Source organism: Pempheris klunzingeri, chromosome 14, assembly GCF_042242105.1.
Source record: "Pempheris klunzingeri isolate RE-2024b chromosome 14, fPemKlu1.hap1, whole genome shotgun sequence".
Lineage (NCBI taxonomy): Eukaryota > Metazoa > Chordata > Actinopteri > Acropomatiformes > Pempheridae > Pempheris > Pempheris klunzingeri.
In genome coordinates this window covers 10,831,572-10,856,065 of record NC_092025.1, presented here as the reverse complement: position 1 = coordinate 10,856,065, position 24,494 = coordinate 10,831,572, and the positions used below count along the sequence as shown (strand labels likewise).

At 41.3% G+C, this 24,494-nt stretch overlaps 2 protein-coding genes across 2 annotated transcripts in view; one reads left to right on the top strand and one right to left on the bottom strand.

Moving 5' to 3' along the window:
- The window catches only part of il13ra2 (interleukin 13 receptor, alpha 2), a 310,420-nt gene that overhangs the window by 82,404 nt on the left and 203,522 nt on the right, over positions 1–24,494 (bottom strand). The window lies entirely within an intron of this gene.
- Positions 1–24,494, top strand: part of LOC139212609 (ephrin type-B receptor 4a-like) — a 34,443-nt gene that overhangs the window by 2,791 nt on the left and 7,158 nt on the right. The window contains exons 2-7 of the mRNA XM_070843081.1: positions 13,980–14,050; positions 16,107–16,388; positions 18,239–18,629; positions 20,728–20,880; positions 23,415–23,750; positions 23,835–23,959. Coding sequence (XP_070699182.1) covers positions 13,988–14,050; positions 16,107–16,388; positions 18,239–18,629; positions 20,728–20,880; positions 23,415–23,750; positions 23,835–23,959 — 1,350 coding nt within the window. The 5' untranslated portion in view covers positions 13,980–13,987. The remainder of the gene's footprint in view (positions 1–13,979; positions 14,051–16,106; positions 16,389–18,238; positions 18,630–20,727; positions 20,881–23,414; positions 23,751–23,834; positions 23,960–24,494) is intronic.

Genomic DNA, 24,494 nt, shown 5'->3' with positions numbered 1-24,494 from the left:
TACGATTTTAAAAACATATTTGACTTTATAAATGTAAGCTAAAATGTTCCTTATCCTCCCACACACAAGCTGAACCTATAACCACTTTGTTTCCCTCCCTGCCCCTCGTTATTCCTCACACATACAGTTTCTCTCCATTACACATGGCACAATGCAGACGATGACGGTCTTCCCACCTGTTCAGGTCCAGAACTTTAATGATATTAAAATGAAAGTCGGAGGTGATGCAAACTTGTCGGCACCCTCCTAGACTTAAAGGACAATTTTCCACCCGGGTGGACGACATGGTCTCTTCTATGCTATTTAATTTCTCTGGCTTGAGGGCATTTTTGACACTGAATCACGTGTGTCATCCTCTGAGGTGTAACAGGTTTGCAGACAGTCACTCTTAACAGTAATGGTGAGTTTCCATCCATATCTAGTGGACATTTCAACCAAACTTCCAGAAAATTCAGCAAAAAAAAAGCGAATTAAATAGTTTTTCCTGCCAGTAGTGTTATGCAAATATTAGGAGTCGCCCACTTGAAGTTGGTGGTGCAATTTCCCAAGATGATAGTTTTTTTTAAAAAGTGTGTTATAAATTTGACTTTTCTTTGGAATTTCCTGCACTGAGGCTGAATGAAAATCTGCATTAAAACAGGCGGATGGAAATGCACCCACTGAAATGCACCATAAGGCTGTTGTTACATGTGTTCAAACAACTTGAATGAAGATCAGTTGTAGTGGAGAAATGGCTGAGATTTTTAAGCTGAAGCTGCTGTCATGTGAAGGCAGCGTTTTTTTAGCACGATTGTTTTTGGCTGGAAGTCATGTACTTAGCGCTTTTAGTCTTTACAGTGCCGTAAATCCATCTTTCTATATACTGGGGAGTATATCTCCTGCAGTATGGTATGTTACAGCAGCTGTTAGCTCCCTCTATTTACAAATCATCTCTTTGCATAGTGTCCAACAAGAGAGTGCAGCTGCCGGTCATGTTGTTGGGGTGAAAAACATCAACTACACTTTTTATCCTCTACAGATGGAAAAGAGGGGTGAAGTGTCATCCTGTCTCTGGCAAAGTTTACACACAGAAGCGTGCTTTGCTTCATATCGCACTCTCGCAAACCAAAGCAACTCAAAACAAAAGCGTTGACATTAACATCTTTTGTTTGGCACTTGAAATAACACACGTGCAGCCTCCATTCTGAACAATGGGATCACACAGCAGAAGTAGATGCGCCGGGGGCCAAGTGGGAGTAATGAGTTAACTGAGTAATAAATTCACACTTCCATTAGTGTTACATGATTTAAAACATATTGGAAATTAAAGAAATATATGTGCATATTTTCCTACATTTTTCATGTAAAAGCTGATGTCTCGTTCTGCTCCAGTGGGAATGGGTTGACAAAGATGCCCAAATTTTCCCCACAAGCGCAGTCTCGCTGAGCTTTTTTTTTTTTGTGCTTCGCTGTTGATTGAAAATGGTCGGGTGGAAGCAGCGAGGGAAGCCAATGCACATGTCACATGTAACAAATACCACAATGCCCGGCTGTTGCTCATACCCAGTCAGCTAAAGAGCACGCATCAGGCTTCTTAAACAAAACACTGAAGGCTTATATTTATCTAATCTGCTGCTGTCCGTTTTTTGGGTGGAAGGCATGATCGACAATAACCCTTTGAAAAATGCTCAAAAACGGGGACATTCTTGCATTTTGTCTCCAGTTTACTATTTCACCCCCTGACTCATCTTTGGCATAACTAGCATGATGAATAGCATAATGCTCCTCAATCTAAACTAAAACTCAGTAAGTGTCTTCAATGCAAAAAGGATGTTTTTATTTAAGAGGCCTTATTTGAGCCTCAATCCCTTCTTTCACAGACATGTAGCCTTTTCTTTTGCTACTCTTTCCACGTCCTCTGTCTCCTTGATGTTTGACTGGTGCTATGCTGTTTTCTCTTGCTGACTGTCTCCCCTGCCGTGGAAATGTGGATCGTTTCCCAGAAATCCTTTTAAACGGAACCGATTTTTATAAGAAAGGGATTTGCATTTAAAGCAACCTCCCCCCTCTCTGAAAGCCTGTAGCCCATCATCCTCAGTACCTCAATCCGATGATTAGCTTCCTCAAGAGTTAAACAGGCATCCGAGTGCCACAAGTACTCTCAGTCCATGTCTCCCTCTCTCTCTTTCTCCCTCTCACCGAGAAGGATGCATATGGCAGCAGGGAATTGCAGGTGGATGATAGTTTAGCTCAGTGAGAGGAGACACCCCCAGCCCATACATCCATGTCAGGCATTCACATTGGAGAGCTAGTCTGTCCTCCACCCACACGCTGCTCTCTGAGAGTGGGACACAATGGGGACAGGCTGCTGCAGAGAGGGAATGAGGCCACAGCCTATCAGCCATAAGCACCAAGGAGAATGGCACTTTTAGAGGGATGGGGGCTCTCTTTGAAGTGAGTCAAGGAGAGATGGGGAGACCGGCATGAGTCAACGAAATAGCAAGAGCAAGTGCAGCGAGGGCAAGGAGGGTGTAAGTATGTGCACGTCTGCACACTGCATAATGAGCAAAGTAGGTATATTGCCCATTTGCATTCTGTAATTATACACACCTGGGGCCAGATATGTGAGATATATGTGATGGGATGAATATGTGATTATAACAAAGGGATTAAAAAGGCCTATAATCAGAAGACAAGAACTGACAAGAAGCTGTTTATCTCAGGTCCATCTTTCTGATTTATCTTGCACACTAATCACAGCTGTTATTAGAGGCATACTTAGGGTTGCGTTTTGGAAAAAAATCTTTTGTGAAGCAGTCCCGCGTGCCATTGTTGTCCTATGCCTTGCGATGTTTCTGCCATTACATTCAAAAATAGAATGAAATCTTGAAGAGGGGGGAAAAAAGCAACATGAGGCTGGTGGAGACGTCTGGGGCTGCATGTGCAAGAATTGATTAAAAAAAGCAACCTTGATGTGAAAAACTCCCAGCTTGAAGCATGCACCATCAGTAGACTTGATTTGATTTGAGTCTGGGATATTTTCCTCCCTGCGTCATAGGTTGACCTACATCTTATGTTTGATATGCCCGTTTTAAGTTAAAATGCAATCCACTTGGTTCGACAACAACCTCGAAAACACGTGCATATTTGCCTCCACCTTCGTGCTTGCACTCGGCTTCAGCGTGTCTCCCAGGGCCTGCTTTCATATACTGCACTGAACCAAATGAGCTCTGCTATGTACGGCATAACAGAGACATTCCTGTTCGCTAGCTGCCCTCCTACAGCTTGCACACAGCTAAGAGCTTTAAGAGGGAGTCATGCTCCAAAAAGGAGTGGGTCAGTTCAGTTAAAGAAGCATTAAACACCTTTTTTTTTTTTTTTGCACCTTGGTATTTTATTTTTAAGGAGTGCTGCATACAAAATGTTCTTTCACTTTTTGCCTTCCCGCATTTTCTTACAAGTCACCGTTGCCTCAGTGCAGTGATAAGTGATTGCTCTCACCGCTCAACCTTATGCAATTATTAAAGAAGAGTCACTGTGTTATTGAATGCGGTCCATTTTCTGAGGGTTGTGGTTTTGAAATTCAAACGGCTTGTAAACGACTGGCTGGTTGAGGAAGGAAAATTACAACAAATAGCTTCACAGTCTTTCTCTATCGGTATGTCGTTCACAGAAACACCCGTTCGCGAGCTTGCAGGAGCAAAGCATAGGCTGATGAAGAGAATTAGCTCTCAACGTGTCTGTTGTTGTTTGAATATGAAAAGTTGTGTTGCGTCAGAATGAAAGAGAAAATTCTCGCAGAGAGTCTGCTTTTTTGTATCTCTACTTAGATGTGTCAATCCTTAGATGGTTTATTTAGCTGTAGTCTGCACGGTTAGCTTCAAGCTGTCCACCTCCCACTGCAGATTAGTCACTGAAAGCTACTGTATATGTGTGTGTGTGTCTGTGTGTGCTCGTTTCCTTCAGCAAGAACCCCCCCCCCACCCTCCCCCAAACCCCTTTTCTAAATGAATTGTAGATTCTGCTTTAGTAACGGCTTTGATAAAAACTGTTTTAAGTACAGCAGTAGACATTTTTGGGGCTTGTGGAGAGTTTGTTCAATGCATCACAGCGGTAGATGGAGCTGTGTGGGTTTTTTTCATCAAGCCAGATTTGAAATCAGATCGGTCACCTGTCATATACTACTTTTATGAAAGCGAGCATTTCTATGCTTTCTTCCAATCTAACAAATTGGAGTTAATTTTGCTGCTGCCACTCGGGTAGATGATATTTGATTCCAACCCTCTTGGTGATTGCATTTGCTACAACATCTATTTATGCTCAAATGACACAAACATGCTAATAATTCACATGTTTATCTCGGAGCAATCTATCTGGTGTAATTATTGGAAGATATAGTGAACTAGAGTGGCAAGCTGTCCTGCTGCTTCAGAAGATCATCCCAGATTTCGCCTGTGTGTCCGCCCAGCGGGGGTGCAAGTCTATGGCTGACCCTGACCTCAGGCCTCTCTGCGGGCAGGAGAAGACAAGAGAATGAATATCCTCTTCAGGGATTGAGAAAGTGTTTGAAAACCGCTGCCTTCAAGCCTTTAATAAAGGAGATAGCAACTTGGGGCTAGATGGTTTGTAGTTTTGACCACACAGGGATGTGTGTGTGTGTATGAAGTTGCCAGACCTGAATTTGCTTCATGAGCATCTTGGTGATGTGGTAAAAAAAAAAAAGATGGTTCGATATCTTTCTGTCTCAGTTATGTCATTTGGTGTCTGAGATGATAAATAATCTTTTTTTTTTTCCTGTTGCATAACAAACTGAAAATATGTGACATTTGTCTGTTTGCAGTTAAGTGTGGAAATGTGGCGCTTTGTTCTGCCAGCTCTGATCACAGGATTGAGACTGCTTGCTCTGTTGTTGACTAGCACAACAACCTGATGACAAATCAATGAGCGGAGTATCATTTTCCAATGTAAACGTCATTTCTGAGTGGATGAGTGGGTCTCATTTACTTTTCTACTCATTTTCTTTTCTACTCTGCAGTTGTACAGACTGTAGCCTTTGACAGCATCAAACAAAGTAAAACCTCTTACTAAAAGCATACCTGTGAAGACTGTCATCACATAAAGTGCTAAAATGTACTATGCAGCGCACACCTGTTTACGGAGGCACTTTCCTTTCAATCTTGTAGAATCAAATTCTATGAAAAGAAATAATTTGTGTTTTTTTTTTTTTTTACGCTCAGAAGAGGTTACAGCACGAGTTTTAAATATGCGACATTCACAAAAACAAGGCATCCCTCTTCTCCCCCCTGCATGTTTTTATATTCCCTGTGCTCAGTCAGACTCTACTATGATTACTATGTTCGTAATGATAAATAAAAATGTGCCTGGCTGCAGTAATCGGACCCACATTTCAATGAGCTACCCCGCTCGTATCTGCAGCAGCAGGTAGGCTGGAGTGTGGGAAATGAAACTGGATACAGAGGCGGTGCATCAGGAAGAAGTGAATGAATTATGAAGAAGTAATGGATGGTGAGAGGAGAGAGAAAATAAGGGTCAACAATAAGAGGAGAATGAAAAATGTTTAAAAAGCAATGCGAAGTGGCGTCTGGTTCTGCAGCCGATTAGTCGATCAATAGGAAGTCAGTCGAATCTTTTGTGATAGCAGAATAATCATGTTAGTCACTGGGCAGGTGTTTATTACGGTACTGTGTCCACCTTCACTGGCTTGGGACACGCTGTCACCTAATACGCACCTAATATTAGATGTTCGTTCTAATTTGGGTGTGGTCTCTTTTTAGTGTACCGCATTCTTTATTTAAAGGCGGTATGGCATGTGGAAATAAAGAGGTTTTGAAAATGCTGTAGCGAACGCCCAAAATATAATGATTTGATTTAAAAATAAATAAATAAATTTAAAAAAAATCTTTCCTCCTCTTAAAGGACTCTGTATCAGGAAGCCACCGGAGAGTTGGTATAGCCTGCAACAATGCTCTTTAGAAGCCTTTCCGTTTTTCACAGAGTTGGGTTATTTTTGAAGATGGTTTCAGAAAATAGTGCCCATAATTGGAAGTAGCGGGAGGTGAATTCACAGAGTGGCAGATCAATATCCCAAAGTATCGGGAAAATGCTGTAAAGCAAGGTAATTGAATCAATCACGCTATATGAGAAATACTGCCAGGAATTATGTGTTTAAAGCTTGATGTTCTTAAATGTGACAAGTCGGAACTGCATACACAATTTAACCAGAAATAATAAGTACGTTTCTTTTCTTCCTGTTGGGAACTAAATGTCAACATCTATTGCTTTCACGTCTTTTTGCCAATATTAGTCAGTTCCTGCTGTACACGGCAAACACTTCTTATAATAACCCTGTAATTTACTGTCAAACAGTCCTAGATGTCACCTCTCTGTAGATGGTGTTCATTTTTCATCCAGAATAGTCTCTTTGGGAATATCTTTGGCCTCACTGCTATGTATGTTGTGTTTGTCTGAGGGAAGTCTGTTTGAGTCCAAGATGCACAAACGCTGTTCAGTAGTTAACAACGCAGGTCAAAACTCATTACTGTGGTGCTGATATAGAAAGGCAGGAAACCAAGTCAGTAATGTCTCATTTCCTCTTAACCTTTACCTCTCACTTTATGTGAGGCTCCAAACTTTTATACCTCTGTGATTAAGTAAATATTCACTTTGAACTTGTGTAACTTGAATAATGCAACAGTACTTCCTTCCACTTTACCACAATGAATTAAAAGGTAATGAAAATGAATCATAGATGCACCTTCGAGTCCATCTTTGTGGTTTAATCAACTTTGTTTTGTGCTCCAATACCAGAGAGAAGCTTTCATTAAATCCCATCTCCTTTTATGATACACAGATGGATTTGTGTTTAACACCAAGCAAGAATTAAAAAGATTAAAAAAGTGATTTGTCCAGGGATCAGAACATATGTTCAGCTGAACAACAACGAGGAATCAAAATAGTTTCAGCGTCATCTGACATCCTCATCCATGCACTCCAGTGTGAACTCCGAGCCCGACCGGAGAGAAAACACACTGGAAGTGATTAATGTAGTGATTCTCCGAATCTCATATGACCGTGTGAACTTAAGCCAAAACTAGTCAGAGTTCAGGTATCGAAGACCTACTTAATCCTCAGTGTTTTGGCTCAGTCAGTCTCATTCACAGCAGTGTTGATTCTGTCCGGGAGCATCTTTGGTTTCTATCCAGTATGAAGCTTCCTCCCTAACTAGGCCACGTCCTGTCCTGGGACTGAGACCAACCACAACATGTATTGATATGCGTCCTGACAGACAAGAAAGAAAGGTGTCAAACATTAACACCTTTTCCTCATCTCACCTTCGCGCCTTTCATCCCACTACTCCGAGACACATACTTCAAGTAGCCGAGCTCATCCACATGCGCCACAGGAAGCTTTTGCTTTACAGTAGACGGGGAGTTAAACTCTGTTGTGGGCTGCTGTGCATGTGAATGATGTGCATGTTGGCGGGCAGCCCCCACCAGACCAGGAGACAGGAAGGGGACAGGAACTACAGGAAGCTGAGGTCTAATCTCACTAGACAAAACTCTTGTCAAAAACACACAATATGGGCTCACAAGTACACACACCAACCTAGAGTCAAAAAAAAAAAAAACAACGCTGGAAAGCTGACACGTGAAGGAAAATCGCTTTCCTGTATATTTACATTCTTTGTGTGCACAGAGGTAGATAACCTAAGTGCCAAGGACATCCAAAATTAGCATTTTTAAAGATTAACCAACAATATTCTTAGTAACGTGGTAAATAAGCGCTGAAGGACAATCAGTCCCACCATATAATGAATGTGATAATCTTCTGTGAAGCAATTATTTGAATACTCAAATAAACAAAACAAGCTTAAGTTCGCCTTGTATGAACAAACTGCTAATGTTAATACAGAAAAAAACGACAAATGGAAAATATTTTTAAGGAATAGCTTAACATTTTGGGAAATACACTTATTCACTTTTCTTGCCAAGCCGGAGAATGCTGCTCTCATGACTGTACGATAACTATGACGCTACCGCTCAGCGCAGGCTCAAAATGACGCTCTGTTGTGCACTAACAAAATCCTTCAGCCAGCATAGACAGAAGGGTTTAACAAAAAAGATACTACATATTAGTTAGGGAGCTTTAGAGCTGTACGTAAGCATTTTTCTCCATTTGGTCGGACTCAGAGTTTCCAGTATTTGTGCGAAGCTATGCTAATCTTATGGACATGAGAGTAATATTGATATTCTCATGTAATTCCTGGCAAGAAAGTGAATAAATGTGTTTGCCAAAATCTGGAACTATTTCTTTGATTCGAATGTGAAGCACGGAGGTATCAGATTGCCAAGGGCACCAGAACATCCCATAAGCATGTTTGATTTCAAGGTACAAGCTTTGCAAAATTCAAAACATGTGCTAGCAGTATCCCCCGAAACACACCTGGAAAACAAAAACTCCTATGTCACAAAATCACTTCAGTACTCGAAGAAACGGTATAAAAAGCGTTGAAGCATGTGGTCGACTGTATCATATGTTGGAGAAATGTGACATAAACTTGTTTTGCATTATGACGACACCATCAGCCTGTCATGGCTTCATGTTAGCAGACCGAGCACTTTGAAATGGGCATTGGGAGCCAGTAGCATGATGAACGCTGCTATAATTTTGGTAAACAAACTGATAAGCCCATCTAGTTTTATGCGTTTGTCATCTGTAAATCCCAAACCCTTTTAAACTCTTTAACATCTCTTTCCCTTCTTACATTCCTCTTTTTCATTATCCGTGTTCTTCCCCTCTGCCTCCATTTCTCTAGGTGATGGTAATTGGCACTCTTTAATTAAAACGAGGTCTAATTGTAGCTGAAGCAGGGCAAATGTTCATAGGCCTATAATTTCCCTATCACAATCCGGAGCCACAGAGAAAGTGGAAAATAGGGAGGGAAAGGGCACGCGGGAAAGAAATGACCACAAATGGGAAGAGCTGTGAACAGGATTCAGAGCAAATGGATCCTGCTCTTGAATTTGAGGTCAGCTGTGTCAAGCCTGAAGACAGCTGTATAGAAACTGAGGGTGTAATATTTGCTGCATGGCACCTCCTTTGTGAAAAATACAGGGTCAGGTTTTACATTTCAAAAGAAAGCCATGTACAACACCCTCCATTGTTGACTGCCTTTCATATAGAAAACTTAATACCTTTCTCTTGTTTGTGTTTTTCCGACATGGTTTCAGGATGAAAAGAAAACTACCAACACTGGAAAAAATCCAATAATTTATATTCATAATATTTGACACCATTTAACATAGAACATTTTTCAATAATTGTAATTCCAAGGTTCAGTCCTAGCCTTCCTCCCAGCTGTAGTATCAGTTTAGACTTCTCTGGTGTCTCCTTATGCAGACGATTGTACTGTAATTACTGTACAATAGTTTGTTTTGGGTGTTAAATATGGCCAGATGACGAATTTTCATTGTTCTTACATTTTTCTAGCGCTCAGGGCAATTTTCCGGCGGTGGGTGGCCGCCGTTGCTGTAAGAATGTAAGGGAAACGCTGGCTTCCTCTAACGGGGCTTTAGTCTGAATCTACTGCGGTGAAAGGCAAGGCCATGCATGCACATAATAGAAACACTCACCATCTCATAGAAACACTCACGCTCATGCATCCTGTCTCATAAACCTTAATGATAGAGCAGCGATAAACAGTGATTATCATGCCTGAGGGGGTGGGGCGCTTCTTTTCCACTCCCTCAAAAAAAAAAAAAAAATCACCATATGAAACAGAGGCAGGTGTGCGTATGAAAGGTGGAGACGGGGCAGCCTCCAAAAAGCAGCAGAGGTTTCATGAAGGTGTTTTTTTTTTTTTTTTTTTTTTTTTTTTTACATTATGCTGGAATGAACCAGAGGAAGACTAGATGCGGGGAAAGCACCGGCATGAACTTTTGTCATCCAATTATCCTCCTCATGCACCTCTCTCCTCTTTTTTTCCTCTATTCTCTGCAGACTTTGCTTTCTTCCTCTTTATCGCCTCAGATTGTTGTTACAAAGCTGGTGGGGTTTGAAGTGGAAGAGGGTGAGAAGCATGACGCTTTTGTTTCTTTACGGGGAGTTTGCACAGAGAAAGTAAATTGAGTAGATTGTAAAAGAGAAGCTGGTGGTACAGAGGGAGAAGTCACTGATTAAAGTCACTTTTACCTCTCGGTGTGATAGAACCTGCTGGATGTGCAGCCCTGATAATTCTTGATGTCAAGGCGCTGCTTTCATATGCTGTGCATGAGACAGGTCACCCAGATGATGGGAATGAGAAAATGACACAGAGGTGATATGCAGTAAGAAAGATTTAAGTCATTTGGCTATACAGCAGTGTGAGTGGGATTTAGAAGAGGATGATTTTTCTGCGTTTGTGTGGGTTGTTCACTCAGGAAATATATTAAATTAGCAGGAGCAGTTTGAGTGATCATTGAAATTCTTATGGATGTAAAGAGTCAAATATTTAATATATGACGCCAGATGTTTTCTACTTAAAACGCTCGTTCTTTTACTGTTAATTACTCTAAATAATTACATTTTTCATGTGCTAATCTAAAGTGAGAATAGCAGTGGAGCAGACGAGGGTATATTTATTTAATGCAGTTCTTAAAGCAACATAATTAATGTATTTGTTTGCATTTTTATATAAATCATCACTTCTTACCAACTGTGGTATAACTGCGTTATCCCCTTCCTGTTATGTATATTTCCTGGCAGAATATGAGAGAAGTCAATCAAGAAGTAAACACACAGAACATCCAAATATTCCTTTATATAAAGTTTTAATTGGAGCTGTGGAAGGACTAAAGACGAAGTTTGCAGTCCACGCTGAACAGACCACACGTGTCCGCAGTATCTGGCCTTTAATCGACAGTTTAACATTCATTAGTGTAAAACAAGAACGTCTGTGCGGCTACAGCTGTAACATTTGTCTCAGTGGGAAGCACTAGTCAGATTCTGCCTTATCTCAGACTTTTTTGGTGCTTTCATGCGTATTTCATCGGGATGTGGGTTGGTAAGTGGTAAATGTGATTGCCTCTCACTTTACACAGGATCACAGAGATTAGTAACTGTGGGCGTTGCAGTTATTTTTGTAAAATACTACAAGTGTTGGTGCTGAACAGTGTTTTGCAAAATATGTTCATAGAGCACAAGGAGTCCCTGGCAGCCTTCATTTCTTCATAATGTTCAGTGTAAAACCTTTTTCATCCTTTTATCCTGTTTATTGTGCCGCAAAGGAAACAGTCTACTATCATTAGCAGGTATATTATTGAACAGATAATGGGCACCGATGTTCAGATTACACTGTGAGGATGCATTTTTAATGACATAGTTTATCATATTGACACTGGTAGTCATCAAGCTATGGGAGATGTGGTGATATAATAAGTATAGGTGTTTTCTTTATGTTAGTGCTGCAGCTAATGATGTGCTTTGAAGTTTGTGTTTTCGTCAGCCAACTGTTCAAAACCCATAAATAGTCCATTTACAGTGATATAAAATAGGCCGTCAGAAAGTTTGGGAAGCTGGAATCAGACAATGTTGCATAAATAATGCACATTTCAAGAGAGGTTACCTGTAGATGTTAATCAACAATTTTATATCTAAAGATATTATTGGAAATTGACAAAAGGCAAGTGCCATCATTAGACAAATAGTAGTATTCAAGACCAGCAGGGCCGTATATTATATATATATATCTGGATTACCGATACACATTTTTTAATGCATGTGAAATCACTGAATCTGTGAATACATTTATACACATGATTTTGACAGGCATATATTCAGAGTAGATGTTTTGAATAGTGATGCGCCAATCTGACTTTCTCAGTCACGATGGCGACACCTGGGCTTTGAGTATCGTCTGATACTGAGAGCCAATCTGATACCAGTGTAGAATTGATAAGCTGTATGGCTCACAGTGTGGAAGAGACTGTGATCATTCTGTGGAAGGCAACATTAGGCTTGGCTTAAACATAGCTTTTCTAAATTTGTGAAACAAAATGTAACAAACACACAGATATACATTTGCTGAATTGGTATTTGTTATTAAAATAATAAATAATCCTGCACCAGCAGTCTTGCTTCATTAAGTTGTTTGTGTATATTTTGCAGCGGCACCACCACCTCTCAAAGCATTGGCTTTGCAGATTGCGCCGAAGATTATATAACTTGACAGGTTGTTTGGGGGCCCAGCCACTAGGGGCACTGCTGCAGACTCGGCCAAGAGTCTTACCACTTTATGGGAGTGAAGAAGGTGCAGCACGATGTAGTTGTTTTGCTCTGTTCAAGTTTAAGTTGCTACTCCGTTTCACTGTTGATCCACCACCTGCATTTCTGTGTGTGTCTAAAAAAAGGTTCTTTCCAGATACGTCGTCATTGTACTGCTATGCAATTGCAGTGAATGAGTAGTGATGAAATCCATCATATCCCCTCAAATAGTACCAAACGGTTCGTTTAGATTCATGTTTACACTTCATACAAATTCTTACTGTTTGTAATTTATGGACATCATGTTGCCAATGATGCATACAGAACGATTATTCAAGTTTCTAAATGATGTGTGTGTGTGTGTGTGTGTGTGTGTGTGTGTGTGTGTATATATATATATAGATAGATATAGATGTAAACACAGAATCTAACTGAATTGTCTCCAATACCCAAGCCAGCTATTTGAGTCAGTATCCAGATCCGAGTATCAGGCGTGGTGCATGCCTAGTTTTGGATAACAGAGGAACATGTTGAAGCAAGTAGGGAGTTGAAACAACATCATAAAATTTAGTGTGAAGTGAGTGAAGCAGTTTTTTCGAATCATTTTTTTTTTTTAAGAATGTGAAAATAACGTGTGAAATGGAGCATTATTACTAAACATGTAATGGTAAAAATGCAATATTACTTAAAAATAAACATAGAAACCAAAATTAGGGGGGAAAAAGTTCCAAAGAGATGTTTTTATTTAATGCAGGGGCAGATCTACTGTTGTATTTGTCTGTGTGTGTGTGTGTGTGTGTGTATTATTGGGGTTGTAGGATGCCAGACTTTACTGTTGAGCCTTATATTGGGAGTCTAATTCAACAAAACATCTTAATAACCTCAATGATGAACTCACACTGAAACTACCATTTCCTCCAGCATCCATTTTCATGCCGTTGCTCTCCTTGATCATGGCAGGCAGGAGAGCCGCATTAAATCCTGTTTATTGGTGAAACCAAGCTACCTCACCCTCAAGATGAGCTTCTGCGGGGGAACATGTAGGGCTCTGAAAACTGGTCTGTGACGAAAAAACCTCATCCCGTCAGGATAAACACTAGTCACTATTCAGCAGAGGCAATCTGCTAAGACAGCGGGGGAAAAAACATGTTCTCACATGAAGGCCCCTTATCTCAATCTAACTCTGCATCAAGTTACATTCAGTTCAGGTCCTGGATTTATTGGGATACTGAATCATAGCAGAACAACTCAGATTGTTTGTGAGCTGGCAGCCTGCCCCTCAAAAGATTACAAAAAAATCAATTCTATTGTAATCACAGATCGTGACTGCGACGGCTTACATCTTTTTATACGTGCGTCTGTGTGTGTGCAAATCTGGTCGATTCTCTTGCTCCGACTCCTTGTCTCTACAAAGGCAGACCATTTCCACCAAGTTCAGTGTGACCACAGGCATGGTGTGACGCTGGGAACATAAGGGACAGGGGGGAATAAAAACAAACACTAGAGGAAAGACAATTTTAGGGTAGTGGGAACGTTTCTTTAGATGTAATTGACTGGCTAAACTCCATCTTCCACCGTAATCCCCTGGTAAGCTCTAGCCGATACATGGCAGACATGAAATCTGATCACTCAGTGATTTTAAATTCATTCATGTGTTTCTCTGAATGTAAATGAGTCTCATTTGTGCCATTTTTACATTTCCTGCTGTCAGTGACATTGTGTCTTTTATCTTTTCACAGAGGTCCTCATGAACACTAAAGCGGAGACTTCTGATCTCAAATGGACCGTCCATTCAAATGCCAAACCCGAGGTACGTAACCCCAGCTTCAGCACGTCATCTGTATTACTAACACGGACCGTGTGGTGACTGGGGATTTTTGACATCCAGCTGTTCCTTTGTTACTTTGGCTATAAAGAGTTCCCTATATGGCAGGTAATTGACAGAATAAAGGAAATACCAGAGTGAATGTGGGTTTCAAAGTATATTGAAAGCAGATGCTTTGATATATCCCTTCAACCTTGGAATTTAAGTCCCCGGCTGCACACAATTTTGAATGCTGCAGCCAGAAAAAGACATATTTGTAATTTGATCAACTGAGGGGTGGTTGCTAGGGTATTTTTGCCAGCAGCATCAGTGACCAAAACTGCTCAACTTGCTGATGTCTCAGAATGAAAATGGTTACAGCGATGCTGGCAAGCTTTCTGGAACCGGACAGAAATACTCAACCAAATGTCTCTGTGTTTTTGATTATGATACAAAGCAAAACAGACAACTAGTCTCCTGAGTAGTTTCCACATTGATTATCATCTAAAGCAGTTTATCAAACGCTTCATTGTCAAAAATATCGCTGGATATTGTGTTTTACAGCAGTCAACTTACAGTAAAGTATAAAAATGGTGATTTAGTTAATAATGAGAGGCAGCAGTGGGGAGGTCCAATGGGCTGCATCAGATGTAAAAAAGCTTCATATATGTTTCTTTTATTTTTAGCATCAAAGGAGTTCTCATTGTAGATATTTAAGGCAACTTCCTGTCAGACAGGAATTCTGCCCTTTGAGTTTCAAAAATACTTGATCATCATTAGATGTTAGTAGTTGCGTTCTTTATTATAAAGAGACCAGATAAACTTGTAGTCATGTTAAACCTCCATTATGCTAATTTCACCATTACTCTAAAGAGAGTAATGTGTGTTGAACTGCATTTGCAGATCAAGTCACGTGTGAACAGAAATGTGACTGACCTAAAATCACATTTCCTAAACAACTTTCTTTCTTTTTCAAAAGTAATATATAGTGATTAATTGGCACTGTTATATATGCTGTGCTGTATGTATGAAACATTTGCAGGTTATCAAAAGGTAAAACATTTATGGCTCATATGACTGCAGATGGCATGAAAACATATATCTGTTATTTGTAGATCCCTCTAATTCGCTTTTAAAGCACAATTTTAACGATTTCTTTACATGATTTTCGTCACATCCAGATGAGCCCCGCGGGACATTTTGAGCATCTTCCTTCATCACAGAAAACATTTTGTTCACAGAAACGTGTGCTGCCAAAGTCCATAGTATTTATTTTTTGGGGATTAAATGGGAAATTCTTCCCTCAAGAAATTCAAACCTGGCTCTCAGTGCTCTGCTGCACTGTAATTCATCCAGAGCAGTCTTCTGCCTCACTCAACACATCTGCAAATGGATTTTTAAAGATTTACATATTTACATAACTGAATTTCTGAGCCTGAAGTTCAGCAAATCTGCTAAATTCTGCCCTGAGTATGTTAATTTCTTGCTTGTTTCTCACTCTTGGGAACATGGTGATGGTGAACATGTTTGCTGTTGACGGAGAAGTCAAACATTAAAGCATTTTTCTGTTGCATTTGGCTCCCCAACCAATGTAGATTTCTGCGTAGGGTTTTCACTTCACTTTCATTTGGGATTCTCCCCTCTGTATTCTTGTGTTTTAGTCTAAAAGTGTGTTTGAAGGGTGAAAGCTGTGTCTGTTTAGGATGCTGTGTGCAGTAGTGTGCTCTGTTTGACAAGTGAGACTTGTATTCCCTCTGCCTGGGCTGCAGCTCAGCAGGAAGAAAGATTTAACAACACAGATTTGAATTTGGGCTAGATCAAAATCCACTGCAGGCCAGGTCTGTCCCACAGGTTCAGTACAGCAGAGCGCCAACAAAGAATCGCAGCATTGTTATGATGAATATGACTTTTAATGTCACCAATTATTTAAACACCCTAATGAGGGTCTTAAAGTGAGTATTGAATACACTATAGGCTCACAGAAATGTTCACAGATTTTCTGGGTCAGATGTGATTTTTACCTTGCAACCTGACAACCCTTTGTTCTCCTCTTCGCTCTCAGTGGGAGGAAGTCAGCGGTTTAGATGAGGAGAACAATAGCGTGAGGACCTATGAGATCTGTCAGACTAACAGCTCATCCAGCCACTGGCTGCGCAGTGGCTTCATCCAGCGACGAGGCGCGTCGCAGGTTTACGTGGAGCTGAGATTCACCATGTTGGAGTGTTCATCCAGCAGCAGCCACCACCGCAGCTGTAAGGAGACCTTTAACCTCTACTACTACCAGACGGACTCCAACGACGCCACGTCCTCGTACCCACCCTGGATGGAGAACCCATACATCAAGGTACGTCTACGCCCACCCTCTGGGGATATATGCAAATTGGTGGAATAAAAGTAAAAATAAGATGTATGCAAATTAGTCACAAATGCTCATTCTTATGGGAAACCATGTCATTGTTATGAAAGGATTCTTGTGAAGGCGATGCCTCAGGGACTCCTTTAAATATTTTCGTCCACTTGTCATGAGGATGAATTGATTTTGATAGTCAAAGGTCACTGTGATCTCACAAAACGTATTTGTGGCCATTACTCAAGAATTAATTTGCTTATTATGACAAAATTTCACACAAATGTTTAATAGGATAAAGGATGAACAAAGGTCAACTTCACTTTGACATCATGATGTTCAGCGAAAACACTTTTCTGGTCATTATTTAACACCATATCTCAGGAACAGAAGGGGAGACTGAGACCATATTTCACATTTGGTCAGATACTGAATCGGTGACAATAATCATGTGTGTCCACCTGTGTGTGTGTGTAGAGATCCTCTGTGCTGCCGGGTTGAAGATGTGTGTGAAGCATCCACGTTTTAGAATCTGTAGTTTCTTAACATAATCCACATTTGAAGCGCCGTCTACGGTCATGGCTTCAACTCTGTGTTCAATCACAGTCAGCTTTACTGGCCAAACATGTGAAAACATACGTATAAATAGCCTCTGTTTTTTTTTTCTGTTTCTCTCAGTGAACTTAAACACTAACAGACATACAGCAGAAGAGAAGTCAAGTCAGTTCTATTTATATACCCCTACATCACAATCAAAAAGTTGCCTCAAGGGGGGGCTTCACAATCTGTACAACAAACAACATCCTCTATCCTCAGGCCTTTGACTTGAATGAGGAAGAGTTCCTTCAAAGTCTTCACTACATATATGTTATAAGTCTGGGCAGACATGGATGTGAACTGCAACTTGACTGGTTGGCAGAGACATAATTCTAGTTTTCTCTCTGTAGTTGTTAGAGAAATAGTTTTTTGACTTTTTTTTAATAAATGTTGAAGATTTGAATTAAAGGAGCACTCCACCTGTTTTACATATCTAGATCAATTTACTTGCTATTCTTAATGTCATATTTAACTCTGGATTCACTTTTGAGATTATTATTTTAATTATATAAATTATCGATTGATCTGCAGATTATTTTCTTTATTTTGCATTTAGTCTGTAAATGTTGTACAAAATGTAAAAAGAAAGCGTTTGACCAACAGTTAGTGTGTGTGTGTACTGTGAATGACATGTCAATTTTTACAATTACTTCTAATATGTAGTTTACAGCATGAAAATCAGTTCTCATTGCAGCAAAGACTGTTTTTCACATCTCTCACGTCGGTGTGTTCAATCTGTTTCACAACATGTAAGTTATCTTCTTGTTTATCTTCTAGGGTTCATTTTCCAAACACATACTGTTATGAATGCAGCGCTGAGTCTTGCTGTCAAAGCTCAGATGTTGTAGCGTCCTTGAACACACCGCCGAAGAGAGGTTTCAGAATAGTGCCTGCTTCTCGACTTCATTACTGCTTAATAATGTAACTTTGACAGAAAAATAGAAGAGATGAAATGTTCGCTGTGATGAATTACCTCTCACCCAAGCACGATTCAAGTCCCAGCAAGTTGCGGTTCAAAGCGTACTGTAACAAATGAGAAACAATGGTTGCCAAGAAGGTAGTAAATCAATCTTAAATCACAGTGGTACGCTTTGGAAAATGTTCAATAATGTAAAGCATATGTGATATTTAGATAATGGACTAAAATGGCTAAAACATGCAAAACCGCCAGTCTGGTCCTGTTTAAGGCTGAATCCTCCGTATGGAATCCAGCCAACACTTAAGATATTTTCTCTTTCTCCCTGTACTAGGTGGACACAGTGGCGGCAGACTTTCTACTGAAGAAGGATGGGGAGCGGAAATCTAGTGTGAAGACCTTAAGACTCGGCCCTCTTTCTAAGAGGGGCTTCTACTTGGCTTTTCAGGCCCAGGGCGCCTGCATGGCCCTGCTGTCCGTCAGGGTGTTCTTTAAGAAGTGTCCTCCCCTGGTCAGTGCCCTTTCCTCTTTCCCTGAGACGGTTCCTCGCACTCTGGTGCAAGAAGCCCAGGGTGTGTGTGTGGAGCACGCCGCCCAGCAGGGCCCCCGACCTCGGCCACCTAAGCTCTTCTGCGGGGAAGACGGCCAGTGGGTGGGCCAGCCGACAACCTCCTGCGCCTGCCTACCTGGGTTTGAGCCCGCTGAAGGATACACAAGATGCACAGGTAAGAAGGGTGGGCCACATTCACCAGTATGTATATAGACTACACCCAGCAGAGCAGAGCAGAGCAGACTAAACAAGAAAACAATGGTACGATGAGGGTGGGGTGCGCTGAGGGTCGAAGCGTTGGAAAGGAAGCGAGAGGCCGAGGAAGTTAATGAGACTGGGGAATGGCTGTGACACGGAGGGGACAGGGAGAGGTCAGGTGGAGCAGCACTTATCTCAGACAGGAAAAGCAGGGTCAAAAGCTTACTGCTGCAACAACCTATGGCTCAGCTAACACAGAAGGAGCACAGGAGGACTGAGAGAGGTGAAGGGAGCGGTGGCAGGGGGGGGGGGCAATGCTGGAGGTAAAGATCATATCACTTTGACAACATCAAAGCAGAGCAGACGAAAAAAGAAGGAAGAAGCAGGATGATTGTCCCAGGAGCTGTGCTGCAGCTCTGTCTAATGAGTCCAATTAGCAAGCCTCGTGCATGAACGCCCCCCCCACACACACAGCATCACACCAACACAGATAAATGTTGAGCCCTAAAAGCAAAGAAACACAAGAAGTAATGCTGCATTTTCTCAGGATAATGTGTGCTTGCATCTGTCGGTATTTGAAGGTAAGATTTAGTTTGATCTCTGTGGGAGGTATAATGATTTTTCATAACAAAAAATCATTTCCGACATTTTGCTTCTGGTGAAGTGGGGTTGGCATTTCCAGCGTTCTGTCATTGAAGAGAGCTGTGAGGGGAAAAAACACTCACCAGACCATAAAGGGAAATTGCCTTTATAGCAAGATTGAACAGTTAATTTGCTTCATTGGCTGGTCATCTCAGAAAATGAAATAGACGTCTAGGTTTAGAATTAAATTAATTTTGCTGTAGTACCATTATCTCTTATAGACAATGCATATATTTTCTGGGTCAAGCACAACCCTTTTAACGTAAAACTTGAATGCTGTTCGGTTGATTTAGTGTTACAGATGAGTTTGATTAGAGCCATGTCTTTGATGTAAAGCTCTAGCAGGATATAAATACTGCTACACAGAAGGGATATATTTCCCCGTGTGCCCGTGCATTTCCATCAGTGTTATATAACGCAAGAGGGTACAAAACGACACTCTGAATATCCCAAAATTTAAGATGCAACAAAAGGTTAGCAGCTGTCAACAAACTCCAGAAATGATTAATGTCTCTATTCATATTTGAAACAAGTGTCATTTCTTTTATCTTGTGGGAAATAAGAGTTCAAAAGTTTCATAATCCTGCTAAATTCTAAATTACATATTTAAACAACCTTGAACAGGTGAGACATGCAGCAGCGGACACCACTGCATTTTTCGCACGTGAGAAATTCCGGAGTGTGTCGACCCTGCAAAACAAGCCAGTTTCGACCTTGACGATGCTGCACTTGGTGTGAAAGTTGATTCTTTTGTTCCTCCTCAACCAACGGCTGCGTCTTAGCTGCCGCGCTGAGCACGTTGTAAAAGCTGCACGTTTTGGTGACTGCATGTGGCGTTAAAAGGGGGCAGCTCATAACACAATGACTGTGCAAGGCAAAGAGAAGAGCAATTAATCCTCTCATTTGATGAGCTCGAACTAGTAAATGCTTGGCTTTTTTAAATTAATCAACTGGCAAGTCAACTACTCGCTGAACCAAGCAGTCCTTGCAGCACTAGCTGAGGTTCAATCCACGATACTGGTTTTGGTTGGAGGAGACTTACTTTGGATCAATATGCAAAGGCAGTTCTTTGTAAGGACACCCACTTTTGGTTTTGCTATTCAGATGTGGTCAGACAAATTCAATGTTAAGCAGCATACCAATGACAGACAGGTTTATTCTCTAAATTGCCTATTACTATCAGATTCATTACTGTGATTGTCTTCAGTTTATAGCTCTCATTACACGATTCTGCCTGTCAATCTGCAACCATCTGGCACAGAAATACACACACACACACAAAAAACTGAACTGTATTTGCAAATTCAGTTTGACCCAGGTCTGTCTGGGACACAGCGGGTGTGAAGCTTTTTGTTTAGTATTCACAGGGCATGTCCAGAATCAGAACTCTTGCTAATTTGCCTTCATTTGTTTCCCCCTCCTGTCCTCCTCAGCCTGTCCTGTGGGTCAGTTCAAGCCAGGCACAGAGGGACAGTGCACAGGCTGTCCAAGCTTCAGCTATGCCACCATCAGGGGGGCGTCAATGTGCGCTTGTCGTTCTGGATACTTACGTGCCGAATCTGACGCTGCTGACACCCCGTGCACTAGTAAGTATACAGAAAACAGTACTCATGCATGAATCCACATGCAAATATGGAGGTGCTAAGCAACACAAGTATCCACTCGTTTGTTTTTCACTCTTTACCTTCCCCTGTACCTCTTCACTTTGTTTTAACCATCTCTGGTGCGACTTCTCTTTTCCTCCAGTGTCATTTAGCCAAACCCCTCTCATCTGCTTCCTATGCTTTGTCCCACTGCTGGGCATTGAGATGCATGTCTTTTGTGACAGGTTGTTGGGAGGGGGGTGGGGCTTTCACCCCAAAGTAGAGTAGGCATTGATGGTCTCAAGTGACACCTCCATGCAGATTCAGGAATTTCAATTCAGCCACATGTTGGTTGTGTGAATGGGAGGGACTTTTTAATTAGGGGCACTCTTTCAGAATGGCCATAAAGAGGATGTGAAACAATGTGAAACGGCGTCAGGCTGTTGACAGTTCCTTCTCTCAGCAGGTGTGATATCACTGCCAAGCAGAATTTACATCTACTAATTTTGCTATTACTGATAACTTTAATTACAAAAGCTTTATCTTAATTATTGATCACTTAATAGCACCACTCCCATTATACATTCTGTTGTTTTACCAGATTGCCCATGCAAATCTGCACATTATTTCTATTTTCAATTTGAGTGCCAAATTGCAAACCAGCCTTGTCATCTGTAAATCACACAGACCTTTTCCCCCGAAAATAAGTGTTTTACATTACTGTGACAGCTTTTATGATTTTAGTAAAGTGGATTCCGGTTGTTAAGTCATAAAAAGTATGGTCTCTAAAAATCCCCATTTTCAGATGTTGAATTCAGAGTTCATTCGTACCTGGATTGTCTATGATGTTGCCCCACTTGGGTTTCCAACGAGAACACTATTAGCACTTAAGTTAGCTGCAGGCTTAGTGACAAAGCTCCGTCTCCTTGGCACGAACAGAAACTCATTCACAGTGGCTGAGTGGTATTGCTGCTTAGTTATGCTTGGCTTCAGGCAGTAGCTATCTTCTTACAATTTTCAGACGGTGATCATTATCATCCAGTTTTAGACAAATGTAATTGCACCAGTTAAATTCTGCAGCACATATGCTCCTGCTGTGATGCTCAGCCACTGCAGGAGCAATGTTTTGCTTTGTGACTACATGTGCAGACTGAATAAAATGTCTTTAGCACATATGGAAAAACATAGACAAATGGTCTGTGTGGGTCATGGAAAGGTAAAAGCAGCAACTAATAGAGCTGCGCACTCTTACCAAACACTCACATGTTCTATTGATTCAATGAATGAACATACATAAAATGACCACACATAGAGGCCGACTTATGTTGGATTATTTTTCTCCATTTATTTCGAACCTTTGTGCAAATTTTCAATAAAGCAACACATTTTAAAATTCTGATGTATAAAATATAAAAAGCTAAATAAAAAAACTCTTTTCTGGGGACCGGTCTGTGGCGCAATTTTGTAAAGTACAGCTTTCTGGTCCGTGTGAGACTTTTCATACCTAAACCACACCCATGCGATAGAAGGCTTCCTCTTTTTTAGGTATGACTTCCTCTTTGTCTTGGCTGGTCGGAGTCCTCCTCCTGTTTGGAATGAGCCCTCTGTGTGTCACTTTCACTCTCCTCCTTGTTTGTTTGTGTTGCCTTCATGCAAATTTCCTGCCTGCGTCCGTGCCCTGTGTAAGAACGCAACAACCACAAGAAAAAAAAAGTGTGATTTGCGACAGGACAAAATAAACAATAGAGCATAAGATGAAACAACAGACGTTTTTCCGTTGTCACACAATATATATCGTAATGCCCTACTGTCCCGTCAGTAAAATGACAGCGCAGAGATTATAATTTGATTTAATAGAGACATTTTATACACAGTGTGATGGTATGAGGGCTAAGTAATACTACCATATTTAAATATGATGACAGTTTTGACCGAATAATGGGACAATATTTTGGAAATAACTACTGGTGCTTTCTAATGGTATTTCATATATCACATGTAAAATAATCACATGTAATGTTGCTATAGTGACTGTGCTGAATCATTTTGACATGTGAAGAAAAGTGCAACACCTGGGCCTGACAGTAATGCTGCTGTTCACGACATTTTGGGAGATAGGTGTATTAGCTTTCAATGTTGAGTCTGTACAAAAAAAACAGGCATAAAAATGTCAGTTTGTGGTTTTATGGGGGGATACTGTGTCAGACTTTTGGCTGGTAGCAGTGAACTGCACCTGGCAAAGAAATAGTCCTGCACATAAATCCCTGTAAAACCACTAATTATTACCTTTGGACAGAGCCAGGCAGTCTCTAGTCTTCACGCTAAGTTAAACTGCACGGTAAGCTGCACGGACACAAGAGCAGTATCAGTCATCTCATCTGGCTCTGGGGAAGAAAGCGACCAAGTGTATTTCCCAAAATCTTGATCTATACCTTTTAAGAATAATGATTTTCTATCACATGAGCAGGAGGGACAATTCTTCTGCTTGATTTCTTGTATTTGCAATATAGGAAATTCATTTTTTTTTGTCAATGCAGGACCTCCCACGTCCCCACGCAGCATCATCACCCAGATCAATGACACCACGCTCAGTCTAGAGTGGAACGAGCCTCTGGATGATGGCGGCAGAACAGACCTGAGCTACTCCATCAGGTGCACTGTGTGCAGGGCACCCAAGGGGCCATGCCTCTCCTGTGGGGACAGTGTCAGCTACCGACCGGCGCAGCACGGCCTGCTGGGTCGCAGGGTGGAGGTGTGGGGCCTGCTGCCTCACACCACATACACCTTCACTATTCAGGCGCTCAACGGGGTGTCTCAGCTCAGCGGCAAGGACCCTGCCAGTGAAAGTGTCAACGTCACCACGAGGCATGACGGTAAGAGGTGAAGGTGACATGGTAGAAAGGTATAAATAGTCTGAAATTCATGTGGTATTTATAATTCTTCTGCCATCTGTGCAGTGCCGTCGCTGGTGTCTGTTATTCGAAAGAGCGACTCCACAGAGAGCAGCCTGACTCTGCAGTGGTCGGTCCCAGCTCAGCCACTCTACACCATCCTGCAGTACCAGCTACGCTACTGTGAGAAGGTGAGAGCCCCCTCACAACACCTCTCGACTGTCTGTCTGTAAGGTCACACACTCTTCAGGTTTCATTGTTTTATTTTCAGGTGCGCCATGGCTCAGTGTGAGAAAAATCACAGTGGAAGAATTGTAATCCCAAATTGCCGGTAGATTGTCAGTTTTGCTTATGGAAATGATGGGTTGTAGTATAGCAGTTTAGGACTGGGGATGAGTATCATTAAGATTGCAACGGTACAACTACTCTTACCGATACTACAATCCAGTATTTTGATACTTTTATCAAACAGTTACTTTTAATCATTAACCCAGGTTCGTATAGTTTAGTTAACCCAGTGTGGGCTCTAACTGCTAGGATTACGTACCTGAGGTCGACAAGGCAACAGTAGATGAGCTACAAGCTAGGGAGTGGAAAACTGTCTATTTCTCCTCTGTACGTGATGCACTTTCTCTAAATGTTTCAAAAGATTGCTTGTGCTTTCTGCCTTTACATGTAAAAGACTTGTTGCACTTGAAGTAACAAGCACTGTCAACATCAACTCCA